General features: G+C 40.6%; 4 protein-coding genes across 10 annotated transcripts in view; 2 read left to right on the top strand and 2 right to left on the bottom strand.

Annotated features, from left to right (window-relative positions):
* Positions 1-86: 86 nt before the first annotated feature.
* Positions 87-4,526, bottom strand: kbtbd4 (kelch repeat and BTB (POZ) domain containing 4). Its single transcript, XM_015046217.1, has 5 exons — positions 4,419-4,526; positions 2,933-3,403; positions 2,354-2,495; positions 2,161-2,267; positions 87-1,877 (listed from the first exon to the last, which is right to left on the bottom strand). The coding sequence occupies exons 2-5, from the start codon at positions 3,392-3,394 to the stop codon at positions 1,017-1,019; spliced, it is 1,572 nt and encodes a 523-aa protein (XP_014901703.1). The 5' UTR covers positions 3,395-3,403; positions 4,419-4,526; the 3' UTR covers positions 87-1,016.
* Positions 4,527-4,861: 335 nt separating this feature from the next.
* Positions 4,862-6,150, top strand: LOC106955819 (protein FAM180B). Its single transcript, XM_015046222.1, has 3 exons — positions 4,862-5,221; positions 5,387-5,445; positions 5,544-6,150. Exons 1-3 carry the CDS (start codon positions 5,155-5,157, stop codon positions 5,889-5,891), a joined length of 474 nt encoding a protein of 157 aa, XP_014901708.1. The 5' UTR covers positions 4,862-5,154; the 3' UTR covers positions 5,892-6,150.
* Positions 5,969-11,907, bottom strand: ddb2 (damage-specific DNA binding protein 2). 2 transcript variants are annotated; one of them, XM_015046219.1, is made up of 11 exons: positions 11,692-11,907; positions 11,466-11,600; positions 11,262-11,371; positions 10,372-10,563; positions 9,743-9,909; positions 8,628-8,727; positions 8,182-8,359; positions 7,463-7,608; positions 7,133-7,288; positions 6,988-7,033; positions 5,969-6,406 (listed from the first exon to the last, which is right to left on the bottom strand). In XM_015046219.1, exons 2-11 carry the CDS (start codon positions 11,590-11,592, stop codon positions 6,150-6,152), a joined length of 1,479 nt encoding a protein of 492 aa, XP_014901705.1. In that variant the 5' UTR covers positions 11,593-11,600; positions 11,692-11,907; the 3' UTR covers positions 5,969-6,149. The 2 variants fall into 2 exon arrangements, with proteins under 2 accessions (XP_014901705.1, XP_014901706.1); XM_015046220.1 differs by lacking the exon at positions 9,743-9,909 and adding an exon at positions 10,062-10,207 and having other exon boundaries at positions 11,692-11,905.
* Positions 11,908-12,178: 271 nt separating this feature from the next.
* Positions 12,179-17,392, top strand: part of kif23 (kinesin family member 23) — a 20,431-nt gene continuing 15,217 nt past the window's right edge. For 2 of the 6 annotated variants that reach the window (XM_015046212.1, XM_015046211.1), the window contains exons 1-4: positions 12,179-12,479; positions 12,703-12,769; positions 12,907-13,035; positions 13,421-13,526. In XM_015046212.1, coding sequence (XP_014901698.1) covers positions 12,466-12,479; positions 12,703-12,769; positions 12,907-13,035; positions 13,421-13,526 — 316 coding nt within the window. In that variant the 5' untranslated portion in view covers positions 12,179-12,465. Of the gene's footprint in view, positions 12,480-12,702; positions 12,770-12,906; positions 13,036-13,420; positions 13,527-16,010; positions 16,123-17,392 lie in introns of those variants that run through there. The other 4 variants (XM_015046213.1, XM_015046215.1, XM_015046216.1 and 1 more) reach the window with 4 other exon arrangements.

The raw sequence follows: 17,392 nt of genomic DNA, 5'->3' as shown, positions 1-17,392 counted from the left end.
TAAAAAGCCTTTGAGGATTTACAAGAACAGCCATATTGAAATTTATACACATTTGGTCTCCAATTACTAATTCGGAAACCTCTGGATAGTTTCACTGGATTTTATTTATGGGTATCAAAACAAAAGAGCATCAACAGCAAATGTACACACTTAAAAAAAAAGTACCATGTTTGTTCTACTTATGTACCTGCTATTTTAGATTAAATAGAATTAGACAGTTTAAAAATCCTTCATTTGATCTTTAGTCTTATTTTTAAGAGTTGAACTGTGTGACTGGAAAACTGTTTCCAAATAAATCCCAGCAAGACTCAATGGTTCTGCCAATCTACCTTTTCTGTCTCTACCTATTTGTTAAACACGGCAAGAAACCAAATACTGTGTTGATCTACCATAAAATCTCAGTAAAACATATTTATAGTTCAACAAGTATTATCAAATTTACAAGGCACTGCATTTTTTTAATCATGTACTTTTTGAAGGATTTAAAAAAAAAAAAACATCCATTACTTGAAGACTTTGAAGGCTGATTGACCAGATAAAAACTAAAAGTGACCCTATGCAGGTTTTACCATTTATCAGAACACATGAACTCGAACCAGTACCGCAAATATAAAAAATGTAAATGTTGTAAAAGCTACAAAACATTCTCTGATATTGAGTTTACAGACTTAAAATGTGTGAAGACATAGCCACTTTCAGCAGCCAGGTGATTACAATGCAGTGAGGAGTTTGTTTTTTTTTTACTGACCACTAAAGCACTTCATGCATGTTAATATACGAGCAGCGCACAGGAAACAACGGCTTTGATCATCACTGGTCACAGTGTTACGACACATTCGGTCCCCCAGCTAAGAGATACACAACAACACGTTGATACAGAAGCATCTCACAGAGGTCTTGGAATGGCTAACGCAGCTGAGAGGGAATCTTTTCAGCAGATCTGAAGTCACTGTAAGTCACACCAACGTCTGTCACCTGACTCATTGCGATGATTGTGGACCGTAGATCGGAAATCCTCAGGCCAGTACAAACTGCCAGTTCGTTAGGAGGATCTTTATACCTTTGATGACCGAGACCACAGATGTGGCCGGGTTAAACTTTAACGTGTTAGCGTCGCCTTTCTTACACTTGTCCCTGAAGACGTATATGCAGCCGTTACAGCTGGCCACCTTCCACAGGGAAGGGATGCAGCTCCACACCTCCGGGAAGCGCAGCCGCGTGAAGCTCTCCAGCAGAGGGTTGTAGCACACCAGCGAGTCCCCTTCGCCTACGATGAAGATGACGTCCATGTGGACGGCGGCGTGCATGCAGCCCGCAAACGGCAGCATGTACGGCTTGATCTGGCACTTCTGGGAGGAGGTGTCGAAGCACTGGATGAGACGGGACGGCTTTGTGAAAAAGTCCATGTCGTTCTCCTCGCCTCCGAGCAGGTAGATGGTCCCTCCCAGGTTGACGCCGGCGGCCCCGGACACGGCCGTGTCCAGCTGGCTCGTCTCTGTCCACATGTTGTCCTTCACTGTGTAGTAAATGATGGCGTTCGACAGCGTGTCCTGCAGCGTCTTCCCGCCCAGCGAGTAGATGGCGTCTTCAGAGGCCACCGACACCATGGTGTGGTGGAGGCGGTCTCTAGGCAACGGTGCACAGCGCTCCCAGTCCATGGTGTGCATGTTGCACTTCCACATGCGGCGGGGGATGGACCCCCCCACCACATACAGGTCCCCGCCGTGTTTACAGGCGGCGGTGATCTGATGGCATAGACTGTTCTGGCCGCTCACGCTGATGGCATCGTCCTCATCACAATGCAGAGACACGGCGAGGGAGTGAGTCCTCGTCTCCTCTTTACCGATCAGGTAGATGTGGACGTTCTCCCCGATTTCCTGCCACGGACCCAGAAAGAGATTTTAGTGACAGAAAAAAGCATGAGGAGAACCGATCACCTTATGATTATTATTACTACTATTTTCTGTTTTTTTTTCTTTCAAAATTATTAGCTTCATGTTGGAACCTGTAAGCCCCTTGCTTTCCTTCAGGTTCAATGTTTGACACATTGAAATGTTGAATAACTTCTTTGTTCTGTACCTTTTTAAAACCCTTGAAAAGAAAAACTGGAAATCTGACACTAGCTGATAAAAACCTGATTGGCAGGTGTTTAAATTCTACCTTCAGATTCTCCTGGAGAAGGCAGGAGAACTCCTCTCTCTCGACCTTGTTGTGGTTTATCCACGACTCGATGGCCATCGTTGGATTCTGGGAGCTGGGAACGCCATCTAAACACAGAGACAGAGCCGACTGAGCAGCGTCGATCAAGAGAGGTTGCAATTCTTATGCTTTTAAATCTGCCTAACAGTAATACCCTTGATGATGTCCAGCAGCAGGCAGAGGGGCAGGTTGAGATATTCTTCGGTCTGATGCAGCTGAGCGAGGTGGATTTTAGCACACTGCTTGGCTGCAGTATACAGCTCCTGGTCACTGTGTCTGTCTGCAAGCCACATCACCTAGAAAAAAAAATTAAAAACAGAAAAAAGATTTAGTATGAATGTTCTAAATCAGACTGGCCTGCAACGCCAGTGACAAATCAATAAAGACTTCTGATTCTGGTCTGCTCCTCATTCCCAGAACCAGGATCAAACATGCAGCTTCAAAGCACCACAAAGCTGGAACAAACCTCCAGAAAACTGTAAATCAGCTGAAACAATGAGTTCCTTTAAATATAAACTAAAAATCCACCTATTTAGAGTTGCTTTTGAGACATTATAAATGAAACATTAATCAACATTTTGATGTGTAACGACTGACAAAATATAATGCTTCAATCGTTGACTGTGTATTCTGTGATTTTATATTTGTGTGTTTTATGATGTAAAGCACGTTGACCTGCCTTGTTGCTGAAAACGTGCTGTACAAATAAACTTGACTGATTGACTGAAGTCACCTGTAAGCAATTCTTGACCTCCACCGTCCGTGAGAGGAAGCGGGAGCACTCCTCAAACAGAGCCGTCAGCTGGTACATGTCCGCCATCTCGTAGGTATCCTGCAGCTCCTCCACCCGCAGCTTGATGGTGCCGTGGTAGATGTAGTCGACCAGGAGCTGGAAGACGGAGGCGCTCACGTCCTTCAGCTCGATGAAGCGGTTGTGGGACTCTTTGAGGTTGGAGGTGAACATGGAGCGGAAGAAGCTGCTCTGCGCCGACAGCACCAGCCGGTGCAGGTGAAACTGCCTTTCATCCACGGTGACGGTGACGTCCGCAAACAGGCCGTCCTCCAGACACAGGTCCATGATGCTCTTCACCACGCGGCTGGAATGAGAGCGGTCAGTGAAGGTGTATCCGAGGAAGTAGTTCTCCTCTCCCACAGAGCCGCCGACACTGACGCCGCCCTCCTCACCGGACTCCATCTTTGCTGCCTGCCATGTTAAAAACAAATGTTAACACCAGATTATTAGGGAAAGATAAACAGTGGGTTAGATGGAAGGAAGTTAGTTATCATTTATCGGTGGCTTTACAGCAACTGTGAATATGTAAGTATGCTAAATGCATATTAAATGTATTAGTGGAGACATATAATAGATGCTTATCAAAGAACAGTTTGTCTATTGAACTGATCCACCAGTTGCTCCACATGTATCTCGGCGTGATTTTGGAGAACAGGATAACTTAGTACAAATGTACCCACTAAGATCTCTTACGTATTGTAGCTTTTTAAAACATTCAGTTTTTACTGTTTATTCTTAAGGCGACGGTAATGCTACCTAGTTTTTTTATTTTTTTTATTTTTTATTGTTCTTCATACAAAAAGTAATCATAGATTTTCTTAAGTAATAAAATTAAAACGGATACAGCATGTTTTGAATGTTCCCTTTTTATAATCAACAGGTATTTATGAGTAAAATGTTTCGTTTGATAATGTATTAACCCGTGGATTGAATAAGATGCTGTAAACGAGTGGAGTTTGGTGGTTTTATTTTAGTTTATAAAGCTGTGTTTCCTCACCGACTACAATTCCTCAATTTGGACAATGAAGTTTATATTACTAACTTGTGAGTTTTTGCAGAAATATGTAAATATGTACCACTCAAAAAGCTCATTGGTCTATTGAACTGAGACTCATATTCAAATATTCAGACGTGTTTATTAGCGGTTGTTCTGTTTTTTACGATGAACAATTAAATCGTTCAGTCTATACACGTTTTCTAATAAAAGGTCTTCGACATGTAAAGAGCAACCAAAACAAGTAACAAGCGATGCTGATTGGCTAAGCTAGGTTACCGCTAGCTGTGCTGTTGTGTTTATCTCCCGCTAGCGCCCGCAGCAGAAAGCCGCCTGCTTGTTTTTCTATTCAATGTTCTACCAAAATATTCTGAAGAAAACATGGAGCTAAACAAAACTCGCTTAACTGTGATAGCCATGCAGTTACACTACCTTTATTTGCACTGTTGCAGCATTCAGAGGCAGCTGAACTGCTCACCGGAATAATTGTTGTAAGAGGTTAAACTGAGAAAGCGCCAAACGCTTACCGCCCCCCTGTGGCAAAATCTCATTACTACAGCTTCTTATTCAAAACAACAAGAAGGCAATGTGTAACTGAATCTCAGTAAGCATGAGTAAATAAAGCACACCTTCATAGCTGTGTTAAAAACATTAATGAGCAAATTGCATGAAGAAGAAGTGGAGTTGAGCAGTTTTGACAGAATTTCCTCCTAGAAGTCAGTCTGAGAGGTCCTATTTAGATTATTACCTCCATTCATATTTTCATAAAAACTTTTGATCACAATACTATGACTTATAATAGATCACCTGGGATTGCTTTCTTCACTACAGTGTCCAGGTGATGTTTTTTTTTTCTCCCCTACAATCTAAGGATGAGAACTGAGAGAAGAATTCAGATTTTCCTTTCTGTGCCTGGTATTCAGATAACATATTTAAGTGAAACTTTTCACTTTACTGTGTTTTGCAAGATGAAGAAAAACAAATCTAAATTAGAAAAATTTCCACAACATAGACTTGCTCCAGAGGAACCATCTGGTTTCTGCCTGTTTTTCAAGCTTTAAAAAAAAAAAAAAAAATCTGTGGTATTCAGGGGACGTTTTCTTCTTTCCATGAGTGGAGAGGAAGGGCAGATGTTGCTTTTCCTCTTTTTGTTCTAAGCTAGAGAGACATGAATGCACAACTAAGACTCTGGCTCCCAATTATTCTATGGCTTTGGCTTGGTCAAGTGCTGCAAGGTGAGTTAAACGGGACATTCTGATAGTTTATGCCGTTACACTAAGGTAATTCATGTGTTCAGTTTGCATTGTATACTGAAGTAATGACAGTTATAATGGTAAATCAGCTCAATGTTTAGCAGCAATATAATTAAATCTATGACAATTATAATTTTTCCCCTTCAGATGTGGCAGCAGGCTCTGGTCCAAATGTCGATCTCTCCGATGCAAACCTGATGTTTGAGGTAGCTTTATGTCCGACTTCAACAAACTTATAGATGACCAAAGCATCTATGCCGTTTCTTTTATTGCAGTAAAAACATATTTTCCGTATTATTCACAGATTTTACTGAGTGGGGTTGAGTTAAACAAGGATAACAATGTTTTCCTGCTGGACGAAGAGCTGGCATCGATGAGGAAAGGGCGGGAATTCTTGTCTCAGATCAATGACGGCATTCCGAGGACTCGGACCTCGACAGAGCTCATGATGAAGACGCGGGAGGCTCATCGGAAGACTCCTCTGACTCGGGATCAGTTTGAGAACCTGGTTCTGAGCATGGTGTACTCTGCTCTGCAGGTTGGGGCCCAGAGGAACAAGGAGGAGCGAGAGGCTTGGGGTGGAGTGCTTATCCAGCTGGCAAACATCACCACCTACGACTTACGGGGAGGTTTTCTCTACAATTATGCTTAGAGAAATCATAAAGATGGAAGCTTTGATCTTAAAATTAGACAGGAAAAGATTTTTTTAAAGAAATATCCAGCAATATAAGAATGAAGATATTTATTATTTTACAGTAGAAAAAGTGCAGGGAAAACGTAAAAAGCCCTGCAAATACGAATGGTTCATATAAAATACGAAATTTTTCACCATGCAAACAATCCCTGATGGTAGAAACACAAAAACACTAACGGAAAAATGTACAAAAATAAACTTAAATTTCTCAGCTCTCTACAGTTTCCTCTTCCGAGTTTGTTTTTGTTTGGTGCACCCGGTTTTGGTTTCGGTCTTGGTCTCGGTTTCTTCCAGAGAAGCTAGCTTTTTCTTCAGCTTTGCATCCCCGGTCGAACTCCTCCGGTCTCTGCCAGAGCGCTGCTGACCCCTCCGCTGACCTCTGACCCCGTCCGCTGAAGCCGACGTTTCCTCGATCGGTTTGTGTCGGCCGCTGACCAGCGACTCGTCGTGGTCCCAGATCAGTAGTGTCACGCCTGAGAGCAATCAAAGAGAGTTTTTGCTGCTTAATTCAGCTTTTATTCCTCTTAAACTTTTTTCACATTTATTTATGCTACAGTTCACAAACTGTAATGAATTTACTGCCATGAAAACACAAAGTAGTACATAACTATGAAGTGAAGGAAATCACTCATGTTTTCACAAATATAAATGTGGAAAGGGCTTTTTGCGTCATCCATCCCCCTTTATTCTAATAACTCTAAATCTAAATAAAATCCAGTGCAGCCAAAAGTCACATAAGAGCTGCAGAGATCCACAGCGCTTGTGGGAAAATATTAGAAATGTACGACTAGAGGGGCCAATTCTGGCCTTGGAAAAAAAGAAATGATGAAAGGACTTATAGCACGATAACCATTAAGATACAGAATCAGTTACCATTTAGTGATTTAGACTAAATCATATTCATGTGTCAAAATGCACCAAAACAGATCTTATTTTCCAAAAAGAATGAGTGAATTTATTCACAAATATCCCAATAAAATCCACTGACATTTTGAAGCTTTAACACAACAAAATATGATTCAGTTTAACAGCTGGAACTGTGAAGACATCTCACCCATTCCAGATCCGATGACGTCACCCATTGGACTGAACTTGTTGATCTGTAGACAAACCCCCCCCCCCCCCAAAAAAAAACTCTTTGTTTAAAAAGGTTCTGAATTAGTTTTTTAACTTGACTTTTTAAATTAAGTGATACTTACAGATTTGATCCCCGAGGCCGTGGAATCATACATCTGAAACACCAACTCCCCACTGTTGGAGTCAAAGACGTCAATGGTCCTCTGATCTCCGGTGCAGATGCGGTCATCAGGGTATCGGCCCGCCACAATCAGGTCATACAGGGGATGCCAGGTGGCCTACAGAACAATCCGTCATTATTTTGTTGTTACAGACTCTCATTAAAAAAAAATCATCTTTCTACATCCATAGTGCCTAAAATAAGATTTTACATATAATTTACATACAACCAGATGGATGTTTTTATTAAATGTTTATTCCCACTGAAATAAACTTGAAGAGAGACAACAGACCTTGATGGGTGTGAGGTGCTGAAACTGCCTGTGTGGGTGCTGAATGATGTGCTGAGGCTTCGACCAATCAGAGGAGGAGTACACCCGGATCTGGTCGTGCTGATCTGTTGTGAGTAGCTTGGAGGCGTCCAAAGGGTTGAAATACGCTGCAGTAGATTAACAGAGCGGGTTTCTTTTAGGTTTTTATCTCTTAATAAAGTCCTATCTTCCAATTTCTTCAAATATTCGCTCTCATTTCTCATATTAAATCATGCTGAGAGATGATTTGATCACAGCCCTTTGAGAGAAAGCAGTTTTTTTTTAAAGATATCTGGTATAAAGTAAATTAGAATCCAAACATTTATCTGTACTGTATGAAAATATTATTTTTAACCATTTAACAATACTTAGTAAAACCTCTTAATTTAATAGGTCAAAAGTATTTCTACTAGCTAAATGCTAGAATAATAGAAAATTTCTATTATTCTAGCATAGTAGAGAAAAAAAAATCTGAGTTCAGTTGTTTCGTTTTGTTTTTTTTTGTTTGTTTTTTTCACTCTGGGCTAGCAGCAACACTCTGGAATGAAGCCTGAAGAATTTTAAATCAATCTAAAGATAATGAATTTTTCTTCTGATATCCGACATCAAAAAGGTTGGATTGCTTCAGTATGAACAACCAGACTTATAAAGAATTAAAAAAAAGAAAAAACAAAAGTTTACCAAAGACAAATAATTCCAACCTGAGTTGACGGCTCTCTCGTGAGGCATTTCGTAGAGGAAGCTCGTCTTGTCCTTGATGTTCCTCAGGTCCCAGAGCTTCACCGTGTGGTCAACCGAGGCCGTCGCCAGCAACCAGTCGCATCGGAAGTTAAACTCTGCATGCGTCACCTTGGCTTTGTGCAACTTACTGCTGAAAATCTAACAATTAAACAGAGCAAACCCAACAAACGGTTTTTAACATAACCATCGCATTTCTCTTGACTGGAAGTGATACTGACTTTGATTTCACCAAGTTTCTTCCTTCTTCCTGAACATGAACAAAACGACTGATTTAGCCGCTACCAATTGCAGGCTTTCACGTCTTCAATCCTTTGCTTTGCATAAATTCTCAACTCAGATCCATTTAGCGCATGTAAAATTAAAACTATTTTTAGAAGACTGCTGTAAAACGGCTATAAGAACAAACCTTTTTCCCATCCAGACCCAGAAGCAGAAGCTCTCCCATGTTGTCCCCAGTCACAAGCATCTGCCGACTCACAGACACGTCGACACAGCAGTACCAAAAGCTGGAGAAAAAGTAAGAACAACCATTTAGAAAATGTAAGCAATAATCAGTGAAGTTTGTCACGTGCAACATTTGTGATAAATAGCTAAAAACATTACAGCAATTTAGAAAGATGCAGAATTCAGTCTACTCCATTATGTAACATTCAACCCCCAACAAACTATTTTTATGCTTTAATCAAACAAAACAATAGAAATAAACTCATTTGTTTTGAGGTTTAGAGAATGACTTTTAGACACAAAAAACTAACTTAGGATAGTTTGTACACAAAAACAGAGCAAAAAACATAAAGCTAGAAAAGTATTTGTACTGTGCCTCACAAATATATCAACACAACTCTAACATTTTGTCCTACTGCAGCCACAAACCTTTTTACATAAAAACCAAAAGGAGCGACTCGACCTGTTGAGTAGTCCTCTAGATTTGTCGTGGGCCTTTTTGTCGCTTTGCTCAGCGTGTCATTTTAGGAGGTCAGTCATGTCTTAGTTGGTGTACCTTTTTGTTTTGTTTTTCAGATGATTTATTTAAGGGCGGACCGATTGCAGTTTTCTGGCCAATCATAGATCTTTAAAAATTCGAACCTGACGATTCTGGCCGATAAGAGAGTTTTCTCTATAACTGACACAGCGACAAATTGTTTTATTTTTATATGCGCCAAATGAACCCGAGTTGAGAATTTATTTAAAAGAAAGGATTGAAGACATAAAAGGTCTGCAATTGGCAGAGGTATATAGTTGCTCTAAACTTAGCAACTTTGGACAACTTTGGTGTCCATAGTGCCTAAAATAAGATTTTTTAGTCATAAAAAAAGATGGATTTTTTTTTAATCAAATATTTATAAAAGTCGTATTCCAAATAACAGTCGCACTTTTAAAAAACTTTAAATTTAGATATAGTTGTCGCAACACATGAAATCGCCACAGAGATTTGTGGTTGTAATGTGACAAAACAAATACTTTTTGGGGGCAAATGTTGTTGCCACTGTCAAGCATCAGTCTTCCTTCCAGTTTCCTCACCAAACATTGTGGTGATCATGACCACAGTCTTGCGTTCTGGACAGCAGGGTGGGAGTGTGTCCCTCAAAGCTATGCAGGGTCAATGTCCCCTCGCCAGAAGCCGCATAAACTCTGGAGAAGTCTGTGGGGCAAAACTTCATCCCGCCAATGAAGTCTCCCGCTCCGTTCTGCACACACAAATACAAATGCAGGCCAATAATGCATTCGCTTTGCATGGAAATGCTTAAATCTGCAGGGGGCCGCCTGATAAGAAGACTGATGCTAGACTGAGTGAGCTTACAGCCTGGATGGGGAAAAACAAAAGGGCTACTAGTCTTACTTCAGGGAGTCTGTGTATGTAAACACTGTTAGGGTTGTCCCACTGAAATCCTGCAGAGATGTTGTACCGCCCATAGACGAGGTGAACAGCTGACTGGGATTTAACAGGTTAAACTTCATGTCTGTGACTGAGTCTCCAGCCCCCATCTAAGCAGAGAATCAAAAATGGGTTGTCGAAAGGGACATCTAGGATGCACACTTCTACAAATCCATCTGCTTTCTTTAGCCACAAAAGGATTGCAGATGATTATAAAGATCGGCAGGACCCCTCCATGTTGTTGAGATAAACCCAATCAGAGGCATCAACTCACCCCTCGAGTAAAGCTTTTCGTTTCAGACTTCTCAAAGTCCCACAGAAAAATGTCCCCCCCTTTTGAGGCTGCAGCCACAGTGGTGGGATGAGTGGGATGCCACTCCAAGCAGGTGATTCTGCGATCAAATGGACTGCTGGCGCCATGAAAATGGTAGGAAGACAGAGATCGAACAAACGGCTCCTGCAGGCACTGCGAGAGACAGAAAAAGTTTGTTTTTTCTTAAACCAGATTTTTACTCAGTGCGCCGCATAACACTGCAGGAAAAATCCAAGCCAGGCCTAAACATGTCTGTTGTTACAGCTCTTCTCATTCTCAACTAACATTAATCTCTGATCATCCCCATCAGGAATAATTTTGTGCCTAAATGTACAACCTAAATATGTGCGAGAGGTATGCAGAGTTTTTCCAAGGCTCTGTACAACACTGGAAAAACATCCCTGAAAATTTTATGCAGGGAATAATTTCTGCAGGAATTGGATGGAGAACCTGAAGGAGAGAGAAAAGAGGCACATGCAAATGAGATAACGAGGCGAGCGTTTGAGATCATACAATCATATATTTGATTAAAAGAGAATGAAAATATCCAATTGTGTGGAAATAAATGTCTTGTTGATTAGGTCCAGTGACAATTTTCTGACTGGCTACAGGTAGCTCCAATTTGCCCACAGTTCAAACACCATAAAGAGAATATCTTCTCATAATCCATAACACTTCAAATTTTGAAGAAAATGTGCTACAGCAGCAGAAATTTGGCAAACAAATTGCCTCTCTAGTTTGTTCTTGTTTTTAATCAGAATCAACTGCTGTCACTAAAGAGAAATTAGGGATTATTTCATCCCTACATACAGACTGCCTTTACTGATCCTGAACTAAGCAGAGATGTTTACCTGTCTCATCTGAGAGCGGAGACTCTGGCCCAAAGAACTCTTGTATATATAGTGCAGGATACTTCCAGGGCCATTCTTCCTCTGGACTCCTCCAGAACTGTAAGAAGGCCCTGCAAAAACGAAGAGCCCCATTCATTCAGCTATCAAAACTAAAACAATACTGGCACAATGAGTCGCGGAAGCCGTCCAATCGATGCAGCACACCTGCATTTGATGTTTCTCCATCTATCTTGTCTCGCAGTTTTTTACTCAGCGACGTGTCTTCCGCAGCACCTTTCTTCACTTTACTTTTTGATCCATTTGCCTGTGACTTGGTGGGCTTGCTTTTCATTTCTCAGCCTGTTAAATCGACAACACAACACGAGAAGAGTGATTTGACTCGACAACAATCAATCTGCCTTCATGCATAATGTTCGAAACTGGCGCTTACCTGTGGTGGTCAGCTGGGAGAGCTGGACGAGCTGAAAAATCAACATAAGAAACTTCTGTATTTGCGTAACACTGCACTACACGTGACTTCAATGGCTGCAGGTTTGTGTTTTGTAACCTCTGTGTTATACAGTCGGGGAACGGCAGGGGGCGCTGGTTACTCAAGAACAACTTCACTGGATGTTCGAAAAAAAGACTATACAAGTGACATCATAATTTATTTTTTCAAGATTATTATTATTTTTTAAAGAAGAACCAACAAGAATATTCTGAACTTCTGTTTAAATGAAGTAATACAAAGACTGTTAAAATAGTCATTGAAAGCAATGTGTTTATTAACATTCATCTAAATTGCGTATGGCTTTTGTTGTTTTAAATTTTATAAAAATAGTGAGTCAATAATAATAATAATAATACAACGCAGTATATATTTATGAAATGGAAGAAAAATTATACATTTCATAGTTTTTTCTTAGCTGCTATTTATCAGTTGCTAGGTTAGCCAGAATGCTCAACTTGCTACATCAACGTACACTCGGATGTTTCACATATTTTTTTTCCTGCGGACTTCACATAGTTTACATTTTTGTCTGGTGTCGTGTGTTTTTCGCCATACACGGAAGAAGACCGGCGGAAGCACGTGTTCTTGTTCTGGGATCTTATTGGCTCATTTCGGCTTCTTTTCAAAAGGTTCCGTCTGAGATTAAGGCGGAGGGAAAATTCAAATTTAGAGCAACAAAAACGGTCAAACTAAAACAGAATACTACCCTTTACAATGAATCGACAAGCGTAAGTACGATTTCTTTTCCTTCGCACGTCGTCTTTAGGGCTTGTTTCAAATATGCTTTGTGTTATTAAATGCTGAACTACTGATATACGGAGTTGGCGAGACTTTGATGACTAGCTTAGCTGTGGGATAGTTAGCAGAGAAGCCAATCATTACCGTTTACTATTATGAATAAAAGTAGTTGCGGCGGTTTGAAATGTAATACATTTTATCCTTCACTATCAGGAAATGTAAAACGCCCCGAAGGCCTCCTCCTAAAAAGCCTCCCAACAGCCAGAGAGACCCAGTTGGGGTAAGTATCCGAGGTTGATAAGCGAGCATTTCAACATGGCGGTCTAAGAAAAACTATGTCTCTGTGATCTTATTAGCGTCTTCAGCGAATCTTCATTGTATTCTGTAAGAAAAATAAATAATTTTGATTTATATCAGGTGTATCTACGTGTGCGGCCTCTGGTTGCGGAGGACGAGGAGTGCTGCATTGAGGTGATCAGCAGCTCCACCGTTCAGCTGCATGCTCCCGAGGGCTTCAAAGTAAACCGCAATGGGGAATATAAAGAGGTAACCAGTCCAGCCATGCAGGTGTACCTTTAAACTACAGCTGCTATGCAATATACATGGATTACATGTCAATTTTGGATGACTCAGATCAGCAAAATTTGTTTAAAACCTCTTTAGAAATGTTCTTTGGCCTAAATTATGTGCATGGTTTTCTTCAAAAGCTGTGTCATCCCTATTTTTATATATATATATAAAAAAATCTTCAAATACTTTTACCAACTCCTAACTAGAACACTTTAGGCCTATCAAATATGTCAGATTCTGAGTTTGGCGAAGAGCACACAAAAATTAGAAGGCTGTTCACATTTATTAAAGGTATTTTAAAAATGTATGCTTTTTGCATAATAAAGTATATTCATATTAATGGATGTGTTTTGGTTTTTAGACACAATACTCCTTCAAAAAAGTCTTTGGAGTTTCTGTATCGCAGATGGAGCTCTTTGAGAACGTGGCCAAACCTCTTGTTGTCGACCTCATTCATGGGAAAAATGGTAAGAGCATAAGATAATAAATTGTAACATGCAGAAATCAGAGGTGTTTACAGAAGCCTGGAGCTGCCCCCAACGCACAAGAAAATTACAGCAATATCACGTCATAGCACAAATAACTTTACAAATATTATAGGGATGTGCCGATCAGGGTTTTTCCTGCCGATTCCGATCACCCATGTGGGCCGATCACAGATACGTTCACATAATTTTTTTCTTTTCTTTTTTTATCATAAACTACCGGTTAAATTATGTGGAAAAAGGAACCATGAATTCACCTTAATTTAGACAAAAACTTGATTTTAATAACTTTTTCCAAGAAAAAAACAAAACAGGCATTGTGCAAATTGTACTGCTATTGATAATACTATCTTTAACAGACTGAAAACATATGAAGGCTCTGGAGAGGCTAAATAATGCAACAAGTCAAAATAAAACCTCTCAACATTGCCAAAAAATTAAAGTATAAAACTTAACATTCAAAGGCAAAAACTGGTTCCATTACAATAAACAATCCTGAGTTACTGAATGAAAACTTCCTGCTAGCATGGTGGCTAGCTGATTTCTGCTAGTTCTGATTGGCTGTTTCTGACTGAACGGAGTAATTATGCAGAACAAGGAGGAGATCGATTATTTTTTCAGAGATTATCTGTCTCACGTTAGGTCAGCAAAAATTTTAATGCGTATGTAAAATTTATTTTTTTAAGTTAGATGCTGCAGCTTTAAAGCTAGTCAAAAAAACAGACATGTGGTAGCTTAATATTGCTTTTATACAGTTTATTTCACTTTAAAAATGCTCACAGGACGCTGCACGGTCGGCTGCAGAAACGGATAAGGATGAAAACCATACATGTAATTTTATTGCGTAACCTTTAATGTTGAACGCTGTGGCGGCAAAGGATAGCAGCTGTCAATCATGACGACTGGCAGCCCTCGGTGTTACCGCGGATTTGCAGTGAACAGTTTTTATTAAGTAGGAAGACTAACGTTCATATACTTTATAAGTATGATTAGAAACGTATTGCTTCATGGAAAAAGTATGCGTCTAACCATTGGTAGCCATAGAGATAATGCTGCACCGTCATTTAGCCTAGCATGTATGGAAAAAACTTGTTAGCATCTCGTCTTTTGTACGTTTTTGCTGCTTCTCCGGTTTAAGGGGAAACAGTGTTTATGACATAGTGATATAAATCATGTTGGTGTTTCTCAGGCTCCATGCGCCTGGTGAAGATGAGCACAAAGGTCTTTGATATGTCATCTCCTCTGCAGGACTCGCTGCTGCTAGTTTATCAAGTCTTTTATGTAGAGTGGTGTAAGCCTTTGATAAATCTCATCTTCATTTTGCACCCAGCACTTTTGACTCATTTTTTAAAACTCAGAAATGCATAAAAACTGTACTCTTTTGGTGAGGGGCAGTGTTGTTTTTGCCCCAAATATACCTACCTTTTGGAATTACGGTATGTCCAAAACGTTCAACCTTGGTTTCATCAGACCATAACACATTTTTTCACGTGTTTGGGAGATTTCAGATGTCTTTTTGCGAAATTAAGCCGGGCTTTGATGCGTTTCTTTGAGAGATAAGACTTCTGTCTTGCCACCCTATCCCATAGCCCAGACATATGAAGAAGACGGGAGTTTGTTGTCACGTACTGAGTACAGCCAGTACTTGCCAGAAATTCTTGCAGCTCCTTCAGTGTTGCTGTCGGCCTTTTGGCAGCCTCCCTGACCAGTTTTCTTCTTGTCTTATCAGTTTTGGACGAATGTCCTGTTCTTGGTAATGTCGCTGTTGTGCCATGTTTTCTCCACTTGATGATGACAGTCTTCACATTGTTCCATGGCATATTTAATGAATTGGAAATTCTTTTGTATCCTTCACCTGACTGATATCTTTGAATAATGAGATCAATCTGATGCCGTGGCAGCTCTTTGCGGACCATGGCTTGTGCTGGATGATGTGGCTACGGAAAGCCTACTAGAACAGCTGAACTTTATCAGAGGCACTTTAATTGGTGACAGGTGTGTGAGGCTGCACCCCCAGTTCTAAAAGGGTGTGCACACTTATGCAACCACATTATCTCAGTTACTTTTACTACACCTCCCTGAAAGATTTCCGTTTGTCTTTCAATTGCATTGTACAGGTTATAGGTCACAGTAAAGGTGGAAAAAGCTGTAAAAATGTTTTTTATATTAAAAAAAATCCTGACATTTGAACAGGGCTGTGTAGACTTTTTATATCCACTCTACCTACTAAGCAAACAATTTAAAAAACACCTAACTACCTACTAAGCAAACAATTAAAAAAACACCTACTACCTACTAAGTAAACAATTAAAAAAACACCTAACTATCTACTAAGTAAACAATTTAAAAAACACCTAACTACCTACTAAGCAAACAATTTAAAAAACACCTAACTAACTACTAAGCAAACAATTTTAAAAAGACCCAACTAACTACTAATTTAAAAATGACCTAAGTATTAAACAAATTTAAAATGACCTAACTGAAAGCATGAACGGTTCCACAGGTGTGATCTCATCAAACCTGGGCTTTGGCTCGAAATCCTCTTTCTGCAGAGGATCAACGAAGGCCTCCCTGGGTACAATGTTATACCTTGGCTCCAGTTCAAATTCCTGTGGGTCTTTGGTTGACAGGATCTCTGGTTGATAGTTTTCAAGGTCTATTATGTCCGACACATCATCTGAAGGAATGTAGGCCTCCACAGGTGAGATTTCATCACACCTGGGCTCCAGTTCTAATTCCTCATCCAGCAGATCTTTTGTTGACAAGATCGCTGGAAGAGTCAAGGCTGCCATGGCCGTAGTTTTGTTGGCCATGGTGTGAGAGGTCTCTGGGTTTTTCGGTAGGTTCACTGGAGCAACCCTAGATGAATGTTTCCGAGTGAACTTGGTGAAAAAACCCTTGATCCTCCCTTTCAGACCTTTGAGCATAGATGTTGGCTCAACTGGGCGGACAACGGCTTTCTTGGATTCCTTACTAGACGCATGCAATCTGACAAGAAGATCCTTAACCATCACTTTGATTTCGTCAACCATTGATCAACCGTTGATCAACGTGATTGCTGTCGTCAGAGTCTACGCTGGAATTGACTCTTTCCACCACATATTTGACAATTAGATCGTTTAGATTGTCGGTGTGCTCTGTCCGGACATCTCCGCTAACCTTTACGGCCATGACAAAGGCTTCAGGCACCTTGTTGCCAACGATTGCTTTTATGGCATCAGTTGTGCAACTGTCCTTTGGAAGACAAACTTGAGCGTTAGCTGTAAAGAGCTCTAAGATATCTTCCAAAATCCTAACCAGAACACAGGTGGTGGATTGAGCAAAGTCTCCCTCTGCCAAATGCATCCACTCAATCCAGGTTAAGTTCCAGAAAAGTGGTTGGACTATAAACCTCAGGATGTTGGCTGTGACGATTTGGTTCATTCCGCTTGGCATAATTGCTGTAGACTTCACTGATTTCTGGAAAAGTTTCAAGTTTTCTGCTTTAACGCTAGGTTAACAGGAACTGCTCCGGGCTCTGAGACGAAGGTCTGCAAAGTGAGGGTTTGAGAAGAGAGTGCAAATAAAGACCCCTGCCTATGACGTGTTTCTCCACACGTCATGGGCATCAAACCCGCCGAGTTCTATGTTCTCGCGTAATAAGTCACGTTTTCTAGACTTATGTTAAAAGCTGTGTCCGAATTCAGGGTCTGCATCCGAGTCCTTCGAAGACCGCGAATATCGACGACCGGAAGAGAGAAGCTGTTAAACAGCTGTTATACAGTTCTAGCCATAGACGTGATATAAGGATAGACGCCTCATGGACCGCTCTCGCCTATTGTCGCTGACGAGATTTAGGGCGGCCA

The sequence above is a fragment of the Poecilia latipinna genome, unplaced genomic scaffold (genome assembly GCF_001443285.1).
Source record: "Poecilia latipinna isolate Pla-1442-1.1 unplaced genomic scaffold, P_latipinna-1.0 Scaffold770, whole genome shotgun sequence".
Taxonomy (NCBI): domain Eukaryota; kingdom Metazoa; phylum Chordata; class Actinopteri; order Cyprinodontiformes; family Poeciliidae; genus Poecilia; species Poecilia latipinna.
Note: the sequence above shows the minus strand (reverse complement) of the source record. Positions and strands in the feature narration are given on the sequence as shown.